The sequence below is a fragment of the Populus euphratica genome, unplaced genomic scaffold (assembly GCF_000495115.2).
Source record: "Populus euphratica unplaced genomic scaffold, PopEup_1.0 scaffold47.1, whole genome shotgun sequence".
NCBI lineage: Eukaryota > Viridiplantae > Streptophyta > Magnoliopsida > Malpighiales > Salicaceae > Populus > Populus euphratica.
The window spans coordinates 484,985-508,860 of record NW_011499925.1 but is presented as its reverse complement, the minus strand read 5'-3'; the positions used below and the strand labels follow the sequence as shown (position 1 = coordinate 508,860).

The window sequence follows — 23,876 nt, the reverse complement described above, 5'->3', positions numbered from 1 at the left end:
TACTACTACTACTACTACTACTACTACTATTATTATTATTATTATTATTATTATTATTATTACTATTGTTGTTGTTGTTATTGTTGTTTTATAATTGTTGTTTATAATTTGTACAATTAACCTCCCTGTGGTTCGACCCCGGTCTTGCCGGGTTATTTATTACTTCGACACTCCTGCACTTGGGAGAAGACATCAATCTTTTAGTCGTGTCAAGTTTTTGGCGCCGTTGCCGGGGAGGTAAGTTCTTGTATAAATTATAGTATTTATTTTATTTTCTCTTTTCACTTTTCTTGTATATAACTTTGTTTCTTTTCTTTTGTTTCTTTTTATTTTGTTTTCTTCCTCCTTCTTTTGCTTTCTTGTTCTTCTTTTTATTTTATTCCTACACGTGCATGAGAGTGTGGTCACGTACATCAAGTGGTAGACTTTGTAGGGTATCCTCATCATTTTCAGAAAATATGGCCGAAGAAGATAATCAATCACTTCATAATGAGAATAATGAGAATAACCGTGCTAGAACACTTAGAGACCACATGAATCCCACAAGAACAAGTGCACCATCATGCATAGTTTTTCCTCCTGATGCATCTCATTTTAATTTTAAACCAGGTATTATTCAACTTTTACCTTCTTTTCATGGTTTGGAATTGGAAAATCCATACTTGCATTTAAGGGAATTTGAGGAGGTCTGCAACACATATAATAATTTAAATTGTAGCATGAACACCATTAGATTAAAGCTTTTTCCTTTTTCATTAAAAGATAAAGCTAAAACATGGCTACAAAATTTAAGACCAGGATCCATTCGTGCTTGGGATGAAATGCAACAACAGTTTTTAAAGAAGTTTTTTCCATCTCATAGAACAAACTCTTTCAAGAGACAAATCACCACTTTCACTCAAAAACCAGGAGAAACATTTTACCAATGTTGGGATAGGTATCGAGACTTGCTTAGTACTTGCCCTCATCATGGTTTTGAAACATGGAGATTGGTTTCACATTTCTATGAAGGGTTAACACCTAAAGATAGGCAAATGGTTGAATTGATGTGCAATGGAACTTTTGAAGATAAAGACCCTGATGAAGCAATGGAGTACTTAGACTTGTTAGCTGAAAATGCTCAAAATTGGGACACCGCGGGTACTTGTGAGGCACCGAGTAAAACTCAACCTCATACATCTAGTGGAGGTATGTACAACCTTAGGGAAGATCATGACCTTCAAGCCAAGTTTGCATCTTTAGCTAGAAAAGTCGAGGCACTAGAATTGAAAAAGAGTGGTCAATTAAAATCTGTTGAAAACATTGTGTGTCAAATCTGTGAAACAAATGAACACTCAACCAACGATTGTCCAACCTTGCCTTCTTTTAAAGAATGTCTCCATGAACAAGCCCATGCTTTAAACAGTTTTCAAAGGGCCAACCACAACCCATACTCCCAAACATACAACCCTGGTTGGAGGAATCACCCAAATTTCAGTTGGAAGAGTGACAATGCACAAACTTCACAACCACCGTTTCAAGCACACCATAATTTCCAAAATTCTCATGGATATGCACCTCCTTATGCTCCACCTCCTAGAAGAAATCTTGAGGAAACATTGCATGCATTCATTGAAAAGCAAGAGACAATCAATACTCAACTTGCTCAAAACATGACAGATTTTAAAGATACTCTTGCAAAATTAACATCTGCTCTCAGTTTCCAAGAGAAAGGTAAGTTTCCATCTCAAACACAACAAAATCCCAAAGGGCAATACAATGCAAATGCAAGTAGTTCCGGAAGCCAACACATGGATCAAGTCAAATCAGTCACTACTCTGCGCAGTGGTAAGGTTATTGAAAAACCCTCTCTTGAACCTTATGAGAAAGATGATGAGTCAATCTTTGAGGGTAAGGAAGGGGTTGAATCTGAAAATTGCAAAGAAACGACTGATTCACCGCCAGCACTTCCATTTCCTCAAGCCATGACCAAACAAAGGAAAGTCAATCACAATTCTGAAATTTATGAAATTTTCAAACAGGTAAGGATCAATATACCTTTGCTGGATGCTATTAAACAGGTTCCTTCCTATGCTAAATTTTTGAAAGATCTATGCACTGTGAAGAGGAAACTGAATGTGAAAAAGAAAGCCTTTCTAGCCGAACAAGTAAGTGCTATTCTTCAGAATAATAATGCTTTGAAATATAAAGACCCTGGTTGTCCTACAATTTCTTGCTTTATTGGAGAGCATAAAATTGAAAGAGCCTTACTTGATCTTGGTGCTAGTGTGAATTTACTTCCATATTCAGTTTTTCAGAGTCTCAATCTAGGTGAGTTAAAACCAACTTCTATATCTCTTTTACTTGCCGATAGATCTGTAAAAGTGCCTAGAGGAATAATTGAAGATGTGTTAGTACAAGTCGATAAATTCATTTATCCTGTGGATTTTATTGTCTTGGACACAGAACCTGTTGAAGCATGTAATTCATTTCCTGTTATTTTAGGACGTCCGTTTCTTGCAACCTCTAACGCATTGATTAATTGTAGGAATGGACTGATGAAGCTATCATTTGGAAACATGACATTGGAGATGAATATTTTCAACATTTGCAAGCAACCTGGAGATGATAATGATTTACAAGAAGTAGATCATATTGATGAATTAGTTTATGATCAACTTGAATCTACTTTAAGTAAAAATGAATTGGATGAAACTGAAGATTTGCAAATGGTTTATTCTGAGGAAGAAATCACGAATGAAACAAGCACCGAAAATGTTGATGCGAATCTTTTGTCAACAGTGACAACAGATTCGACATCTGACATCACACCAATCGATGATTACTTTCCTAACAAATCCTTACTTTCTCTTAGTTCAATGCCTTGGTATGATAAAAATATTAATTTTCTTGCTTTAGGAGATTTGCTAGCTGATTGGAGTACCCAAGACAAAGAAAAGTTTTTGAACGAAGTGAAGAGCTTTTATTGTGATGACCCTAACTTATTCAAATATTGTCCTGATCAAATATTTCAAAGATTCATTCCCGACAATGAGGTAAGTAGTGTCATTAAACTTTGTCATTCTGAAGCATGTGGAAGTTATTTCTCGTCAAAAAAGACTGCTGCAAAAATCTTTCAAAATGGATTTTATTGGCCCACCATGTTCAAGGACACACATGCATTCTGCAAAACTTGTGAAAATTGTCAAAAAATTGACACTGGTCAAAAAGTTTTGTTTTATGATTCTCAACTCTATGCATTCCCTAAAGAGCTAAGATTAAGATGGACCAATCCTTATGGGGCCTGTGATATTGAGAATTCAATGAATGACAATGATTTTAAGGAAAATGGACATCGTTTGAAAGCTTACTTTGATAATTTTCCTAGTGAAAATGAATCAGCTGGTTTGAATGATCTTGTAGATAAAGGTTGATTATTTTGTTTTTCTCACATTGTTTTTGTGTTTCTTTTTGAGTGATTTTTGCTAGTTTCTCTCACCCCGGTCAAATGGCGGATAACGGTACTCCGTGACTTAAGTCGGTTCTTTCAGTTTCCCACAATAACTGATATTTGTGTATATATTTGTGCAATTCTTTGAATCTCTCTTCTAATTCTCATTTGAAAATGGACACTAATCTTGAAAAATTGAAAAAGTATTTTCCCGCTCTGCCTCAGAATGCGATTACAAAAATTTACCGTGCTAGATGTGCAAGATTGAGATTGTTAATGAATCATGGAATTCCTGAAGATATTCGTTGGTTGATTGAAGCAAAGGTCCGATTATCAGGTGAGTCCTCTAATTTCTTTATTTCACACATGCCTGGAACAGGTAAAAGCACTTTTGCAAAGAAACGTCGTGCAAAACGACTAGAAGTCTGTCATCGATGTGCTAGATGGACTTGTAATACACAATGTCGTTCTTTAGGAATGGTATCTATAAACCGTGAAGATAAAATACAATTCATTAAGGATGGCCTGAGTAAGGAGTCTTTAGATAATCTTCTATTGACTCTTGAGACGCATCCTAGTGGAGATGTGCATCGTGCAATTCATGATTTATGGCCACTATTTCATAAAGAACATGATCGACTTAGTCTTGGGAATCTGACTAAAAAAGACCCTGTTTGCCAGTTTTTAAGAAAACTGGATGGGAAGCCTATCCCCGACCCATAGAGGGCGTTTAAGCCGTTCTTGGACGTAAAACCAAGGGAAGATGTGAGCCACAATCACAACTACCTGTACATACACATGTTTTTTTTCAAAAGTAAATAAATAAATAAAAAGAGAGAGAGAGTGTGTGAGACTCTAGCTGGCCTACATATAGATGTTATGATTGCCTTTCTAATTTCTCATCTATAAAACCCTCTTTTCCTTCCTTTCATTTCTACTCAACCCATACATTTAACAAATACAGAAGTGTGTAGAAATGGCAAGTTCCTCAGGTCATCAAATAAGAAATATTTGTGTTTTCGGTGGATCTAGTCCTGGGAAAGAAAAGGAGTTTTTAGAATCAGCAAATCATCTTGGTTAGGTGCTAGCTGAGAGAAAGATTCATTTAGTGTATGGGGGAGGCAGTCTTGGGTTAATGGGAGGTGTGTCAATAGCTGCATTTTTAGGAGGTAGTCAAGTTTTGGGGGTCGTCCCTGAAGCTTTGGCACAAGGGGACATCATTGGAAAAACAATTGGAGAGGAACTTCAGGTCTCCACAATGTCGGCTCGAATGAATGCAATGTTTAACCATGCTGATGCTTTCATTGCTTTACCAGGTGGTCTAGGCACATTGGAAGAGATCTTTCATATTTCCTCTTGGGCTCAATTGCACATTCACCATAAACCCATAGGTTTGTTAAATGTTAATGGTTATTATGATAAGTTGTTGTCTTTTCTTGATCATGCTGTGGAACAGGAATTTCTAACATCTTCTGCACGACAAATCATAATCTCTGCTGCTACTGCTGAACAGTTGATTGACCAACTACAATCTTTCATTCCTGTGATTGATCCTTCCATGAGTCGCATAAATTGGTCATCTACGGGAAGCCGTAAAAAGCTTAGATTGGATTTGAGCCTTCATTTGTGAATTTTTGTGTCTTTTGGTTTTATTATTGTGTTTTGTTATTTCTTATTTTTGTTTTAGTGTGTTTCAGGTTTTGTCAGTGTTCGTTATTTCAGGTGATATCTTTTATACTCTATCTTTCTACCTTAGAACATTGAGGACAATGTCTCGTTTTGGTTGGGGGGAGAGGGTAGTAGTTGATAAAAAAAAATTGTTTTTCATTTCATAAAGCATGTGCATAATTGTTGTTACTAGGATGGCAGAGTAAAGGAGTTCTTTTGTTAAAGTGACTCTTGAGACGCATCTTAGTAACCATTCTTAACAAGGTCTATTATAATACTTCCTGAAATATTCAGGTTTACAAACTCTCGTATTGTTACCACTTAATTCTGCTCATATACTTATTTAACATGTATTCTTAAACCTTAATTTACACACACACACTTTAACATATGATTGTGGGTTGCATATTGGATTATTACATTATTTATGTTCTTTTGTTAAAGGTAACAACTAAGGGAAAGGGATTGTATATAATTAAAAAAAAAACATGAAAAAAAAGAAAGAAAAAAAAAAGAAAAAAAAGAAGAAAAAAAAATGATGATAATAAAAATGTAGATAAGTTTGGTTTCGTAGCCTCCCTAACCTAAGCAATTAAGTCCGAAGGGGTGTTTTAACACCTAATACCCTAAAGTCAACTGACTTGGGAGCTATTGGCCCAACGCTTGTTACATGGGTTGAGGAGAAAAGCTTAAGGGAATCAAACATTGCACTATCTACATATCAGTATCTGCGACCCGAGTTACTAAGCTCGTAGGGGTGTCTTAACACCTAATGCCCTAAGACCAACTGGTCTGGGAGTCATTAGCTGAAAGCTCGTTACATGGGTTAAAGATGCATGATGTTTTTAAAGTATATGTATATAGAGTTAAAAAAAAAAAGACAAAAATAGTAATCCCAACCCAAGGAAGTTAACCTTAAACATTAGAACAAAAATTTTGTTTTCTTCCAAGAAAAGCCCCATAATTATGTGTTGATACATTGAGCACAAAAGAAAGGTTTATTAATATCTTGTTAAGTGGTATTGAGCAGATATATAAATTTAATGAGAGTTTGTTTATCTGGATAGACTAATGGAAGTTAAATGATGAATACCTTGCTTTGTGGAATATACAAATTGTTTTTCTATTTTACGCTTTGATTACTAGGGACTAGTAATAAGCTGGTTGGGGGGTGTGATTAGTACTTAAAAGTGCATTTTTATCATGGTTTTATATCATCATTTTGCACTTGAAGTATCAATAACTCCTTAACTAAAATATGTTTTATAATAATGTATCTAATAATATAAGATACCTATAATTTGTGGTAAATGTCTATTTTTAATGCAGGCCTATCACATAAATGAAAGGATTGATTGATGACTTGAAGAACTTAAATTGCAAGGATAAAGAGATGGCCAAACTTAGAAAAGAGATGTCGGTGCAATCCAAACCGGAACACTGTTCGGTAATTGGGTCATATCTAGAGCTATATATCTCAGATTTAGGTCCAATTTATATGGATGGAAAGGTAAGACATAGGCCTACAACTTTCATATGGGGCCCAAGATCTAAAAAGGCCATTATCAAGTCTAAATTGTAGCAACAACAAAGAAGCCTGAATCTGTCTTCCAACCCGGGCACTGTTCGGTATTTTGGCCATATCTGGAGTTCTAGAAGTCCAAATGAGCTGAATGTTTTACACAAGACAGCTGAGACAATTGTCTACAACTTTCATGTTTGCAAGTCGTTCCAATTTTGACGTTATCAATAACGTTTTGGGCAGAAAATAGAAGATAATGATTGTCACCAAGTCAAGAGTTGTCACCAAGAAGATAAGGGTTATTTATTACTTCGACACTCCTGCACTTGAGAGAAGACATCAATCTTTTAGTCGTGTCAATTAACATGATTTTATTGGTAGAGAGTAAATATATTATTTTATCTAAGAAAATTACATAAAAAATTATACTATATATATAAATGATTTTTTTTGTATGTGTCTTTCACAAAAGCTTAACTCCATTTAAGGAAATGATTGATTTATTTTACAAGACATAGCCTAACTATGTTTTACATACATATAATACTATTATATTTATAGCAAACTATTTACTATATGCATATTTATTTATCTCATAAATTCCTAAATAATACAAAGGGATAATTATTAATAAATAAAAATCAATTCAATTAAGAAACCTTGGAATTCTCTCTTTCTTCTTTTTATAAACCCACTTTATATATTATTTTTTTGGGTTATCATCAATGACTATTTCATCAAGGATAACCCCTTCCTTTTTTCTACTTAAAATTTTTCTTTTTCTTTTTCTAATAATTCTAAATCAAGTTTTGAATCTAATATTTCCAATAATTATAGATTTAGGTCTATATGATTTAAAATCTATAATTTTATTTGGTTTGTTATTCTTAATATATAAGGTTTTTCTTGTTGATTTGTGTCTAGTAAAGTTTGTTCAAATATCTATAATGAATAAGAGCATGGATTTATAGTCTTAGAGCTCATTTGTAGTGTTATAATTGTTGTTTTTTAAAATGCTTTTTACTTAGAAATGTATCAAAATATTTTTATATCTTTACTTTTGCAATTAATATATTAAAACTATTTAAAAACAAAAAAAATAATTTGGAGCAAAGAAAAAAATAATTTTTTTTAAGTTTTTACAAAAACATTTTTAAAATGCAAAAACAAACGAGTTTTTAAGAAGATTTCAAGTGATATAATTGAATAAAATGTTGATGAAAAGAGGTTTTAATAGCCTATCGTGTTCTTGTTGCATCCATCAAATAAAGTATAGTGTGAATTATTTTTCATAAGTGGAGGAAGTGAAAATGAGAACTTGAGGGTTCATTTGAATATCTGTGAAACACAAAGGATAAGATGTTAGTTGGAAGGTCAATGGTTTATATTATAACAAGTCTTTTTTTACTTGATTATAATTGATTACCATGCTTGTAATCTTTGTGTGAGACTTAGGGAAATTATAATTTCTATGTTCTATTTTCAATGTTAATGAAATTATAATTTTTTTTTATAAAATGAAATTATAAATCAAACCCGAACCTATAAAAATGTTTACAAGTCAATCCCTAATTTTTAAAATTTTGTAACAAGTAATACATCACATTACAATTATATATTGACATTGTTTAAATATCAAGAAAATATTGATGTAAATAGTGATGAAAAGCCATTTTAAGAGAGGATAAACCATAAAATGTTATTATTACCTAGTGTATTTACAACAAGCATTTAAACATCTCTAGTAGTACAGTATGTGTGTGTATATATATGCCTTGTTAAAATTGCATTTAAGTGCATTTGACTTGAAATAATATTAAATTAATATTTTTAGTACTTTCTGATTGTTTTGATGTGTTGATGTAAAAGATCATTCTATGCAACTAGTCTTAACAATTCGAATATGGGTTATTGGGTTGGTAGTGCATCCTTCTTTTCTTTCTGAATCAATTTTTCCATTATCATTTTAATCAACTATTTATCGATTCAGTTACAATACAAATTATTGTTCTCTTTATAGGAAAGTTCATGGCTGTAAAGCTTTCAAAGAAACAAATTTTAAACCCATTTACAAAATGATCATTTTCATTGAATCCAAGGCTTTTTAGTATGAAAGAACATGTATTAGTCACCATATTTTCCAACTATGGAGCCGGTGGTGTATATACAATGTATATAATTATAATCATTAAAGATTTCTAGCATAAAGGACTTCATCCTATTGAAAATTAAACTCGATTTCTGGTTTGTTCTAAAAAATAGAGGAATCGGTCAACAGGCTAAGAAATGGTCGATCGGTTCTGTCGATATAATACAATTTTTGTTCAAATTATAATTTTCTTGTATTAGTTTAATTTCTTAATTATCTATGACTTTATGCTTATAAAGACTTGTAATCCAACATTATTAAGTAGCACAAAAGAGAGAGAATAATTAAGAGTGCTTAAAGAGAAACACATAATAAAAGTATACCTTTCTCTCAATCTTCTTTTTGTTCTTAAGTTTTTGACTTTGCATTATTGTTTTTGATCTTATATCACATTTATATTTCTTTTAATAAGTGGTATTAAAGCTTATTTTAATTGTTTATCCAAACTCCCCACTTCAATATCTTTGTTTGATAAAAGATAACTACGAAACTTGGTATTTTAGAGTAAAAGCTTGACTAGGTTTCTAAGATGTATAAGAAATGGTTGAGAAAGGCTTTATGAATCCTATAGAAAGAGCAATGTTAACTTTTTCCTGAAAAGAGGTTGTGCAAAAAGTATAAAAAAAAGATAAAAAAGCACTCATAATCGTTTATTAACATTTGGATGATGCCGCTTTTGAGATAAGACAAACACAACCACCACCAAGCAAGCATAAAAAGTTTTGCAATAATCAAACCCAGGTTTAACAAAAATAAGGTTAAATGCTATATTTCAAAAGTTCAGTCATTATGTTAAGGATTGCAAGAATCCAACTAGAAAAGTTTAGGAGAATGCCAATTTTGTTTTAGAAAAGTAGAAAGAAGCTACCAATTACTAGTCCATTATAAACAAATATAAGCTAATAGAATATGTAGTATCTAGACAATGGTGCCATCAATCACATATATAGAGATAGAGACAAGTTTATGGAGCTTGATGAATCCATTAAAGGTAATGTCACCTTTACAATTATTCAAAAATTTTCATCAAATAAAAAAGTATGATTCTCATAAAATTGAAAAAATAAAAGTCATTAATTTATTATGATGTCTATTATTTCCTTATTGTAAAGAGAAATATATTAAGTTTGATATAATAGTTAGAGAAAGGTTATGGGATTAAGATAAAAGATCATATATTGAAATTACTTGATATTTATGGAGCTATGATTATAAAGGTAATCATGACAAAAAAACACATCATGTTTTTGCTAAACATAGAGATGGATATGCCTTATTGTTTAAAAACATGTGTGAAAGATGAGACTTGGCTTTGACATATGAGACTTGGGTATGTAAACTTCGATATCTTAAAGTTAATGGCACAAAAGGAGATGTTGAAGGGTTTACAACTCATTATATCTAAATTAGTTATTTGAAGGATGTTTAGTGGGTAAGTAATTTGACAAGAGCTTTCTAAAAAAGTTTACATCTAAAGAAAGTCAACCTCTACTAAAGATATAAGTAAATGTTTGTAGTCCTATCAAACCATGTTCAATTGGTAAAAATCTGTATTTTTCATTTTTTTTATTGATAATTATAGTAGAAAAAGTTTTAAAAGAAAGATCTTATGTGTTTAATTGTTTTAAGAAGTTTAAGACATTATAGTTGAAAAAGAATGTGATTAATCTATAAAATCACTTAGGATGGATATGGGGTGGATTTCATTCTAATAATTTTAATCAGTCTTATGAAGATTTTTGTATAAAGAGACGTTTAATGATGCCAAAATCCCTACAATAAAATGGTGTGGTGAAGAGAAAGAATAAAAATATCCTTAACATGATAAGAAACATGCTTAAAATCTAGAAAATGTGTGAAAAGTTTTGGGTTGAAGGTATATATTATGTTATCTATTTGTCAAATAGGTGTCTTGCTAAGGGTTTGAATGACATAACTCTATAAGAGGCATGAAATGGAAGAAAGCCAAATGCTACTTACTTGAAATATGCATGTAAATGATCAAGTAAGGACTAAGCTAGATGACAAGATCAAAAGGATGATCTTTGTGGGTCATGATTGACACAACCAAAAGATTAATGTCTTCTCCTAAGTATAAGAGTGTCAAAGTAATAAATATCCCGACAAGACTGGGGTTAAACCACAGGGAAGTTAACTATAATAATAATAATAATAATAAGTTAAAAAGGAATTTGAGATTGTAAAATTAATGTGAGGATTAAAAAATGATAAAAACAAATATCAAGGTTAGAGGAACCACTAATGGTATTTCAAACAAGTATAATATAAACTCTTTTTATTACTTAATTGGAAACCATACACAGAAGAGGTTCCAATCTGATTATAAATTGTTAACATGATTACGTCAGTTATCTTATTTGAATAATACTAATACTTGTAAATATTGTCAAGTATTCATGACTATAACTTACCTTAACAATAAATCAAGTTCCTTTCATAGCACAGGTATAGATATACCATACGGTTATGCTATAAAGTGTCAAGTATTTGCTGTGCCAAGTGTTATACAACATAAATCTAGATTAACTATTTAACAAGCAAAGTATTAAGTGAACAAGATAACAAAAACAAAACATGTTAGTATCAAACATTAAAGTTCATGTTGAGTTTATGCCATACTTATTCTTACATCATCAGTGTAATCTTTTCACCTTAACATAATAAACTTAACTAAACATAATGAAGAAGAAAACATAAATAAGATATAAGTTAACTAAGTAAAGGAAAGGGAAGGAAAAGCATAAATAAGATGTTAATAAAAGCAAAACTTAAGCATTACAAACAAATATAAAGAAAAAAAAAACAAGAACATGATCTTTATCTAAAAACCAACATGCCTAAATGCATGGAAAATGCCTCTTTTGTAGGCTAAAATTTAGAACTATTGATTTGTTGACTAGTTATTGAGTGAGTGGCCATATTTTGACTTGATGACAATCCTTATCTTCTTATCTGCCAAAAACATCATTGTTAACATCAGAATTTGAACAAATTATCCCCATAAAATTTCTAGAAAATTATCTCAGGTTTCTAAAAGAAAAAAAAATGAGGTCATTTGGACTTCTAGAAATCAAGATATGGGCTGAACACTAAACAATTTCTCGGCTACAGGATAAATTTTGACTTCTTCATTGTTGTTAAGATTTGGACTTCTAAATAGTAGAATTAAGTCTTGCATTACTATAAATATTGTAGGCCTATATCTTAGCTTTCTAGCCATATAAACCAAAATAAAATTCAAGATCTACAGCTCCAGATATGATCCAATTATTGAATAATAATCTAGTTTGAACTGAACCAACATCTCTTTTTTAAACTTAACATTCTCTTTGTCTTCTCAATTTTAGTAGTTAAATTCATCAATCAATCCTTTGATTTATGTGATAGGCCTGTATTTAAGATGAACATTTACTATAAATTAAAAGTATCTTATAATATTAGACTTGTTATTATAAAACATACTTTAGTTAAGGAATTATTGATACTTTAAGTGCAAAATAATAATATAAAACCTTGATAAACTCTATAACATTTAAAAGCCTAGTTAGGAGTTTGAGATATTTGACATGCACTCATCCAAATATTCTTTTTGGAGTATAACTTGTGAAAAGATTTATGAAGACACTAACCATAACATACTTTCAAGTTTTGAAATGAATTCTTTAATATATCAAAGATACTATTGATTTTGGTTTATTTTATGGATATTATAATAGATTTGATCTTGTGGATTATAATGATAGTGATTGGACTTGAGATATGGATGATAGAAAAGCACTACTGATTTTGTTTTTTACATAGAAGACAAAACATTCATAGAGAGTTAAAAAAAAAATCTATAATCATATTATCAATATATGAAGATGAATGTGTAGCTATTACATGGTGTTTTTTTATTCCATATAGCTAAGAAGATTATTGAAAAAATTATGAATGCCACAAGAGAAGCCTATAAAGATTTATATGGATAACTCATTAACCATTGCCTTAGTTAAAAATCAAGTTTTTTAATTATAAAAGTAAGCACATTGACACAAAGTTTCATTACCTACGAGATTGCATTATAGTCAAGGAAGTTAAAGTCAAGTATATGAAGACACAAGATCAAGTCGTTAATATCTTCATAAAGCCATCAAAAAATAAGATATATGTTAGGAGTTATAAAAAAATCAAGTTTAAGAGGGGGTGCTAAAAATTAAAGTCAATTTCTTTTTTTTTTAATAACAGAGAAACCAGTGCACAAATTGAATTAAATAAATCGGCTGTCCGGTTGAGAAACATTCGATTGGTTCAGTCAACAAATAAAATTCCTAAAAAATATTCCTTCTTTTCAATTTTTTTTTGGTTCTTGAGTTTTTGACTTTACATTACTATTTTTAATCTTATACTACATCTATCTTTCTTCCAACACATCTTATTTATGTTATGCTGCTAGCACAAAACACTCACATATAATACACAAACATATTCACATGTGTCAATAAATGTTTCTATGTATATTATGATGTTTTTTAGCACTTGATGCCATTTAGTTGCTTTGTTATGGATAGGCTGGTACATTCAGAAAAATTCTAGAGGCTTCGCTTTACATGTGGTGGCCTGCAACCCTTATCCATGTCTCTCTAATCAAGCATGTACTACTACGATCTCTCTAGATCTTTCTTCCCTTGTGTAATGGTGCATGCATATTTATGTAAACTATGAGGCATTATATCATAAGGAAAAGAAAAAAAAAAGAACATACAAGGTTGCAACTCTTTGTTATTGTCTTCATTGCAAGTTTTGCTTACTATATTTTTCCTAGCCACTTTTTCCCTTCACTGTCAGCTCTCTCCTTTGTTTACTGGATATGAAAGTGCTTAATCACCGCTCAATAGATTGGTGCAGGGTTAAATGGTCTTGGAATTGGCTTCTTTTTTTTTCAATTTTAAGACGCAGCAACAAGAGAAGACAAATAATAATTATTATAAAGAGTAAGTTAAATCTAAGAGGGTGAGATCCTTTCTTAGGATCGAGACTGAAAAAAAAAAGGAATTATTGCAGAGAGCTTGGGCCTAACTTTGAAAAGGTAAGGATTCTAGTTCTACTTTGATTTTTGAAGAGGGAATTAACAATTGTTTTGGTTTTGACTTGGCTTTTTTTCATAGATACGTATGAATGAGATTTTAGTAATAGGAAAGGAATTTTAGTTATTATTTTGGTTGTTTTGTTGAAGTTGTTAAAACAAATAATGAAGTGAGATTTTTTTTTTTTTGGCTTCAAGCATTGGAAATGCCCTTACCTCATGTATTTATAGCATATATATAATTAGACTAGAATCATTTAAACTGTTAGTTATTAAACTTGTTTATCAAGATTAAGTGTATTGAATTTAGTACAATAAATAATTATCCATATTAGAAATACTATGAATCTAGAGTAAGTATTGAAGAGTCTAATATTAATTAAGTATTTTAAAAATTATAAAAGATATTTTATAATGTCTATATATATTGTATGGATTTGATAATGAAAAATATAAGAGTACCATTGTTTAGTGCATTGTATTCCACCAAATTGTGTGATTAGTAACCCCTTCTTTGTTCTATCTTTATTTTTTCCTAACAAATTTGGTATCGAAGCTTGAAAGTAGATATGGCTTCCAACAGCAACAATTCCCAGTTTTATATTCCCCGTCTTAAAAACAAAACTATGATTTGTGGTGTATTCAATACAAGGCACTACTAAGATCACAAGAGTTATGAGAGTTAGTTGAAGATGGTTACACTAAACCAGAATCAACAAGAGAAGAGGCATCAATTAGTACTACAAAAAGACAAACATTAATAGAATCAAGAAAGAAGGATAATAAGGCTTTATTCACCATTTATCAAAGATTTGATGAAGCAACTCTTGAGATGGTGGCACTAGCAAAGACGTTAAATAAGGTATGAGAAATGTTTTACAAGACTTATAGTGGAGTTGAAAAGATAAAAAGGGTACAATTGCAAGCATCAAGAGGAGATTTTGATGAATAAAGAAAGTAATGAGACAGTTTCAGATTACTTCACAAAAGTAATCTCTTTGGTTTACCAAATGAGAAGGAATGGTGAAAATATTGATGATGTTCATGTGATGAAGAAAATTATGAGGTCTCTAGATTTAAAAATTGATCATGTGGTTGTAGTAATTGAAGAATCAAAGAATTTGAAAGATCTGACAATAGAAGAATTAATGAGATCTCTGCAAACCCATGAGTAGATAATTGATAGAAAAGGAGAATGAAGATTTCTTGAACAAGCATTGCAGATAAAGTTAACTATGAAAAATGTTAATAAATCTGGTAGAGAAGCATTTCAAAGATAAAGGTTCATTCATATAAAAGGAAGAGGAGGAAGAACATTCAAAATCAAGATGGAGCACGAAATCAAAATTTTAATTTCAAAGGTCGTGGCAAAAGTAGAGGAAGAAATCATGAAGGACATTCAAATTGGAGGAATAATAATGCAAAAGTACAATGTTATAATTGTCAAAAGTATGGTCATTTTGCTTCAGATTGTTCATAACATAAATTTAAAGATAAGAATTTCAACTTTGTTGAGAAAGAAATTAATTATGAAGAGCCTATATTATTATTGGCTTGTGGAAAATTTGATGGTAACACCTCCAATACCTAGTATTTAGATACATGAGCATTAAATCATGTGTAGGGTATGAAGAAAATATTTGTTGATATCGATAAAAGTTATAAAGTTAATATTATCTTTGAAGAAGACCAGTTGAAGAAAGAGGGAGAATTCTTATTGAACTTAAGAATGGTGAACAAAAGTTCATATCATAAGTTTTTTATATTCTAGATATGAAGAACAATATTCTGAGTTTGGGGCAGTTTCTAGAGAAAAGCTTTGAAGTGCAGATGAAAGATAAGAATCTGAAGATTTTTTATGAGTCTAGAGCTGCAATTGCTTCAATTAAAATAACTAGAAACAGGATGTTCCCTCTAGATCTTAATATATATCTATTAAAAAATTTTAAGGCAGAAATCTTTAAAATGATGAATTTATGGCATCTGCGATATGAACATTTGAACTATGGATCACTTATGTTGATGGAGAAAAGCAAAATGGTTCTTGGAATACCAAAGTTAGAGCATATAAGTAGAATGTGTGAAGTGTGTGTAAAGGGAAAGCAAAACAAAAAGCTATTCTTAAAGAAGAGTTCAAAAGCATATTAGCCTCTCAACCTGGTGTATTCAAATGTGTATGGCCTTAATTTGCCTACATCAATAGAAAGAAACATGTATTTCTCATTTTTACTGATGATTTTAATGGAAAGATAGGGTTATATATGTTAAAATAAAATAAAATAAAAGGAAATGCTTAGCAAATTTAAGGAGTTTAAAAATTTAGTAGAAAAACAAAGTGACTATAAGCTAAAATGCTTAAGAACAGATAAGGAAGGAGAGTATATTTCTTATAATTTTGATGATTATTGTAAAGAAAGTTGTATTATTCATTAGCTCACAATGCCCCAAACTTCACAACAGAATGGAGTATCAAATAGAAAAAATAGAACTATTATGAACATGGTTAGATGTATGCTAAAAGAAAAAAACTATACAAAAAAGTTTTAGAAAGATGTTGTTGTATTTGTTGTGTATTTGTTGAACAAATTTACAACAAAAAGACTTTAGAAGATCACATTAGAAGAAGTATAGAGTATGAAGAAACCAATAGTTGATCATTTGAGAATTTATGGAAGTGTTGTTTATGCCAAAATTCAAGAAGAAATAAGAACTAAACTTGAAGATAAAAGTCAGAAATGTATATACTGTTAGGATATGGAGAAAACTTGTATAGTTACAAATTGTACAATCTAATGACAAAAAAAGGTAATAATATTAAAAGATGTGAAGTTTGATGAAGAGCAAGAATGGAACTGGAATTTTAAAGATCAATCACAGAAACTAATTGTAGATAAAGAACATATTCAGAAAGATGAAGGAGAAATCATGTTAGCTCCATCTCCATCAACTAACAGTTTTGCGGGTCCTTCAAGTTCAACAACAAGAAAGACAATAAGCATAGAAGAGATTTATGATGTAACAAAAAGAATCAATCTTAATCTTAATGATGTTAACATGTTTTGTTGTTTTCAAGAAATGATCTTATTACATTTGAAGAAGCATTTCAAGAAGAAAGATGAAAGAAAGCAATAAAAAAGGAGATCAATTCCATCATAAAAAATAATACATGGAAATTAACAACACTTCTCGAATGAAACAATGCAATAGGAGTAAAATTGATCTTTAAGACAAAGAGGAATGCAAAAGGAGAAATTAAAAAATATAAAGTCAGATTAGTACCGAAGGGGTACAAACAACAATATAAAGTTGATTATGAAGATGTTTTTGCTCTAGTAACAAGAATGGAAACAGTAAGATTGATGATTTCCCTAGCAGCTTAAAAAAGATATAAAATATTTTAGATGGATGTAAAGTCAGCATTCTTGAATGGCAACCTTGAAGAGGAAGTGCATGTAGAAGAACTAGTTGGCTTTATGGTCAAAGAAAAGGAAGAGAAGGTTTGTAAATTGAAGATAGCTCTTTATGGGCTTAAACAAGCACTAAGAGCATGGAACTCTAGAATTGATGGCTATCTTTCATAGAAAGGATTCACAAGATGCCCTTATGAACATGCATTATATGTGAAAAAAGGTTTATAAGGCAAAATAATGTTTGTTTGTTTATATGTTAATGATATACTTTTAATAGGGGATGATAAAACTATGATTCAAGACTTCAAGCTATGGTGAAGGAATTTAAAATGATATACTTAAGTCTCATGACCTATTTTTTGAGATTAGAGGTGAAGCAGTGCAGTGATGGAATCTTTATTTTATAAACCAAGTATGCAATAGAAGTATTGAAGAAATTTTCTATGAAAGATTGTTGTCTAGTAGATAATCCAATTAAATATGGAACCAAGTTAACTAAAAAAAGAGAAGGAGATTTAGTTAATCCTACGTACTATAAAAGTATTGTGGTTGCTTGTATTATTTAACATGTACCAAATCAAATATTCTATTTGGAGTTGACTTGATTAACAAATGTATGGAGAAACCAAGTTCATATTTGAAGATAGTAAAGAGGATCCTTCTTTTTGTTAAAGGAACTATAAACTATGGATTGTTTTATTCCTCTTTGTAGAATCTTGAAATTAAAGGTTATAGTAAAAATGACTGGGCAAGAAGCTTGGAAGACAGAAAAAGCACAACTGGATCTGTATTCTTTATAGGAGAAACAAATTTCACGTGGACATCAAAAAAATAATCTATTATTGCATTATCCGTGATATCCCACATTGGAAGCGAGGGTCCAGAGCCAGAGCCTTATTAGTAATGCTGGTTACTAACATGTTGTACGCATTTTAGGGCCTATGAAATGCTAGAAACAAAATAGTGAAGGGGACTAAGGTGGAAGGTCTGGAAATGGGTGAACTAGGAGGCCCAAAGTGGATAATATATAGCATATTAGATCAAGCTGTTACATTTGTTATCAGAGCCGAGGAAGACTCGTCTTAAGGTAAGGGGATTGTGATATCCTACATCGAAAACGAGTGTCCAGAGCTAGGACCTTATTAGTAGTGGTGGTTGCTAACATGTTGTACATGTTTTGGGACATGTGGGCTACCAGAAATAAAACCATAAGGGGGACCTAGGTGGAAGCCCCGGAAATGGGTGGGCCTAGATTTGCAGTAGAAATAGAGCAAGGCTACACGAATCTTTATTGATAATAAGTCTGTTATAGCATTTGCAAAGAATCCAGTTCATTATGAATGTTCAAAACATATTGATACTCAATTTCATTTCATCAGAAAGCATATAAAAAAAAGGCTATATGGAGTTAGTTCATGTCAAAACTCATGAATAAATTGCAGGTATTTTTACGAAGTCATTATAAACTGATGTTTTATGTTATTTGTAAAAGAAACTTGGAATTATAAAGATGGATGGAACAAGTTCAAGAGAGGCGAATGTTAATTATTAAACTTGTTTATCTAGATTAAGTATATTGAATTTAGTATAATAAATAATTATCCATATTAGAAGTACTATGAATCTAGTAGTATTATGAATCTAGAGTAAATATTGAAGAGTTTAATATTAATTAAGTATTTTGAAGATTGTAAAAAATATTTTATAATGTTTATATATATTATAGATTTGACTTTGGATTTTTTTTCATAGATATATGGGAATAGCATTTTAGTAAAAGAAAAGGAATTCTAGTTATTGTTTTGGTTGTCCTGTTGGAGTTGTTAAAACAAAGAATGAAGTGAGATTTTTTTTTTTTTTTTGGCTTCAGGCGTTGGAGATGCCCTTGCCTCGTGTATTTATAGCATGTACATGTACATAATTAGACTAGAATCCTTCAAAGTAGGTAAATACTGGCTGGCCCCATTGGCCTAGTTTTTTGTCAGAAAATGATGCAGGATTCATTTCTTTTTCATATGAATCATCAGATGCAGGTTTACTAGGTTGGCGGACAACCAAATTTAGGCAAGGGCTTCCTTGACTGTGAATGAATGGCTATTACATAATAGAATTTGTCTTTTTATTGCAAACTGTCAGTCAATGCTAGAATATAGAAGGCATGTTCCAAATAAGGACGATGTAGGATCTGCATAAATAGGTTTGATAATGTTTGTGTTGCTTTGAAGAGATTTGCTAATAGCCTAGGACTAACCTCATCCTCTCTCTCCCAGGAAAAAAAACTAGGAGATATAGAGAGAGGAGCTACGAAACATGGCAAATTTAGTCGACGAAGCAGAGCCCCAATTCAAGTTGCCTGATCATGAGAAGCATCATTTTGAAATTGACGAAGCAGGTAATCAACCATATGCATCTCTTCTTCACTCTCATATATACATATACATATATATGTGTGTGTGTGTGTGTGTGTGTGTGTGTGTGTACATATACATATATATATATATATATATATATATGGTTTTTGTTCAGAAAAAATGTTGTTTTGTTAAATACTGCTATACAATATTTTCTCACAGACAAATATTGAAGTTGAGGATGCTTGCTTTGTAAACGTTTAATATTTTTAGCATGCATGGTGAAGTCGGGTACAGTTTGTAATGAATAAATATTCTATGCCTCGCTTATGTAGAAGCTGAAGAAGTGAACGATAATCCAATTGAGCAAGTCAGGCTTACAGTTCCAACCACCGATGATCCTACACTGGCAGTCTTAACATTTCGAACATGGGTTCTTGGGTTGGCAGCGTGCATCCTTCTTTCCTTTGTGAATCAATTCTTCCAGTATCGTTCTAATCAGCTATCTATCGGTTCAGTTACAATACAGATTCTTGTTCTCCCCATAGGAAAGTTAATGGCTGCAAAACTCCCAAAGAAACAAATCTCGATCCCATTTACAAAATGCTCATTTTCATTGAATCCAGGGCCTTTCAACATGAAAGAACATGTATTGATCACCATATTTGCCAATTGTGGAGCCGGTGGTGTATATGCAGTGTACATTATTACAATTATCAAAGCCTTCTACCACAGAGGGCTCCATCCTGTCGCTGCTATGTTGCTAGCACAAACCACTCAGGTATAAAACACACACACACACACGTCAAGAAATGTTTCTATGTATCTTATAATGTTTCCTGGCACTTGATGCAATTCAGTTGCTTGGTTATGGATGGGCTGGTACGTTCAGAAAAATTCTTGTGGATTCGCCTTACATGTGGTGGCCTGCAACCCTTATCCAAGTCTCTCTATTCAGGTATGTACTACTTCGATCACTCTAGATCTTTCTTCCCTTCTCTTGAAAAACTTGTATGGAAAGCCTGTTAATTAAACACTTGTGTAATGGTGCATGTATATTTATGCAAACCGCAGGGCATTGCATGAGAAGGAAAAGAGAAAAAAGGGAGAACGTACAAGGCTGCAATTCTTCGCCATTGTCTTCGTTGCAAGCTTTGCTTACTATATTGTTCCTGGCCACTTTTTCCCTTCACTATCAGCTCTCTCCTTTGTTTGCTGGATATGGAAGCGCTCGATCACTGCTCAACAGATCGGTGCAGGGTTAAATGGTCTTGGAATTGGCTCCTTTGGTCTTGACTGGGCGACTGTTGCCTCTTTCTTGGGAACTCCCCTAGCTTACCCTTTTTTTGCCATTGTCAATACTATGGTTGGTTTCATCTTGGTTATGTATGTTCTTGTCCCCATAGCATACTGGTCTAACTTTCGTGAAGCCAGGCGATTTCCCATATTTACCTCTCACACTTTTGATGAAGATGGTCAGAAATTCAACATTACCCGTGTTCTTAATGAGAAAACATTCGACCTTAATCTAGCGGAATATGAGAATTATAGCAAACTCTATTTAAGTATCTTCTTCGCCTTCTTATATGGATTGAGTTTTGCATCTCTAACAGCTACCCTTACTCATGTTGCTCTTTTTGACGGAAAGTAAGCCATCTTCCTCAACATTAATTTTATTAACCCCAGCCTAATTAATTATTTTTTGTTTGTTTGTTTTAATATAGAATTTTCTCTTGAGCAGAAATATCATAAACATGTGGAAGAAGACGACAACTGCAGTGAAAGACGAGTTTAGTGATGTGCACACAAGAATTATGAAGAAGAACTATGCAGTAGTCCCTCAATGGTGGTTTACTGCCATCTTGGTTATATCACTGGCTCTTTCGCTTCTGGCTGTGGAAGGTTTTGACCATCAGCTTCAGCTTCCTTGGTGGGGACTTCTCCTAGCCTGTTTCATTGCTCTAGTGTTCACCTTACCCGTTGGAGTCGTTCAGGCGACAACAAACATGGTATGATCTTGTCTTTTGGGAAGAAATAGATACACACACTCCATCACTCATGAACTGTGTAAACATCTATGCAGCAAATCGGACTAAATGTGATCACAGAATTGGTTATTGGGTACATGTACCCAGGGAAACCTCTTGCTAATGTGGCTTTCAAGACGTATGGCTACATTAGCATGACACAAGCACTCAGTTTTCTCGGTGACTTCAAAATAGGGCACTATATGAAGATCCCCCCCAAATCTATGTTCATTGTACAGGTAAATCTTTATGCAGACCACCCTCTAACTAGTCTATTTCATTTGGATATAGGATACTAACTTGGTTTTATTGTGTCTACTGACTTGCCTATACAGCTAGTTGGAACAGTAGTTTCTTCCACTGTTTACTTTGCCACAGCATGGTGGCTTCTCTCATCTGTTGAAAACATCTGCAATCCAGACTTGCTTTCTGATGGGAGTCCTTGGACCTGTCCTGGAAGCGATGTCTTCTACAATGCTTCAATCATCTGGGGAGTAGTAGGACCTCTAAGAATGTTCACAGACAAGGGAGTCTACCCGGAGCAGAACTGGTGGTTCCTCATTGGTCTCCTTGCCCCAGTTCCAATGTGGTTTCTCCAGCGCAAATTCCCTGAGAAAAAATGGATCAAGTTGATTCACATTCCCCTTATCCTTAGTGCCTCATCAGCCATGCCATCAGCGAAAACTGTGCACTACTGGTCTTGGGCATTTGTTGGATTTATCTTCAACTACGTTATTTACAGGAGGTACAAGGGATGGTGGGCTCAGCACACCTACATCTTATCAGCTGCTTTGGATGCTGGTGTTGCTTTCGTGGGAGTTATCCTTTATTTTAGCCTTCAATCCAAGGATATCTATGGCCCAGCTTGGTGGGGTGCTGACAATTCTGACCATTGTCCATTGGCGAAATGCCCTACAGCACCGGGGATCAAGGTCAAGGGATGCCCTGTTCTCTAAGAAAGATTGAAAAATTCTACATCTTTTAAACTATAGGAATTTGCGCTAGGAAACTATATGAAAGATTTGGTCGGTGACGTTGATAGAGCCTGCTTAAGCGAAATAAAGAAGACAAAGCAGTGAAGTTCATTAATTCAGAAGATGTCTACTCAAACAGGCACAGCAGTTGTACATAACATGTTGTCTCCATTCTAGATTCCAGTATTTGAATTGTTATTGGTTTTCTTTTTTCTTTTTCAATTTATCGTAAGACCTCAATGATACCAGTCTCTGCTTCTACAATGCTAGAATGCATCTAAAAAGTTCTGCAACTTTTCCATGATCATTGATGATATCCTTTAGCAAAGGTATATTCAATATATTTTTATAAAAAAGAATGAAGAAATTGAAAAGGAACTTAATAATGCAATATTTCATGGATGATTAGTATTAAAAGTATATTTTTATCAAGATTTTATATTATTATTTTGCATTTGAAGTATCAATAACTCCTTAACCAAAGCATGTTTTATATTAACATATCCAATAATATAAGATGTATTTAATTTATGGTAAATATTCTTTAACCAAAACATGTTTTATATTAACATATCTAATAATATAAAATACCTTTAATTTATGGTAAATGTTCATTTTAAATGCAGACCTATCACATAAATGAAAGAATTGATTGATGAGTTTAAGAATTGAAATTGAAAGGACAAAGAGATGTCAGTACAATCCAAACTAAAGCACTGTTTGGTAATTAGGTCATATCTAGAGTTGTAGATCTCAGATTTAGGTCTATTTTATATGGATGGAAAGGTAAGACAGACTTATAACTTTCATATGAAGCCCAAGATTTAATAAGGTCATTTGCAAGTCCAAATTGTAGCAACAATGAAGAAGTCCAAATCTATCTTGCAGAGCGAACATTGTTCAGTGTTTGGCCTATATCTGGAGTTTTAGAAATCCAAATGACCTCCATTTCTTTTTCTAAAAAACTAAGACAATTTCCTACAACTTTTATGTTTTCAAGTGATTTCAATTCTAATGTTATCAATGATGTTTTGGGCAAACAAAAGAAGATAAGGATTGTCACCAAGTTAAAAGTTGGTCACTCACTCATCAATTAGTCATCAAATCAATAGTTTTCAATTTTGGCCTATAAAAGGAGGCATTTGCCATGCATTTAGGCATCTTGGTGTCCAGATCAAGATCATGCTCTTGCTTTCTCTCTTTGTATTTTTTATAATGTTTATGCTTTGCTTTCATTAATATCAAGTTTATACATTTCA

The 23,876-nt window shown here is 32.2% G+C and overlaps 1 protein-coding gene across 2 annotated transcripts in view; it reads left to right on the top strand.

Annotated features, from left to right (window-relative positions):
• Window positions 1–22,638, top strand: part of OPT1 (oligopeptide transporter 1) — a 46,828-nt gene extending 24,190 nt beyond the window's left edge. For both annotated transcript variants that reach the window (XM_011040540.1, XM_011040539.1), the window contains 6 exons: window positions 19,952–20,397; window positions 20,477–20,574; window positions 20,691–21,263; window positions 21,358–21,625; window positions 21,700–21,882; window positions 21,979–22,638. In XM_011040540.1, the coding sequence (XP_011038842.1) occupies window positions 19,952–20,397; window positions 20,477–20,574; window positions 20,691–21,263; window positions 21,358–21,625; window positions 21,700–21,882; window positions 21,979–22,599 (2,189 nt within the window). In that variant the 3' untranslated portion in view covers window positions 22,600–22,638. The remainder of the gene's footprint in view (window positions 1–19,951; window positions 20,398–20,476; window positions 20,575–20,690; window positions 21,264–21,357; window positions 21,626–21,699; window positions 21,883–21,978) is intronic.
• Window positions 22,639–23,876: the final 1,238 nt, after the last annotated feature.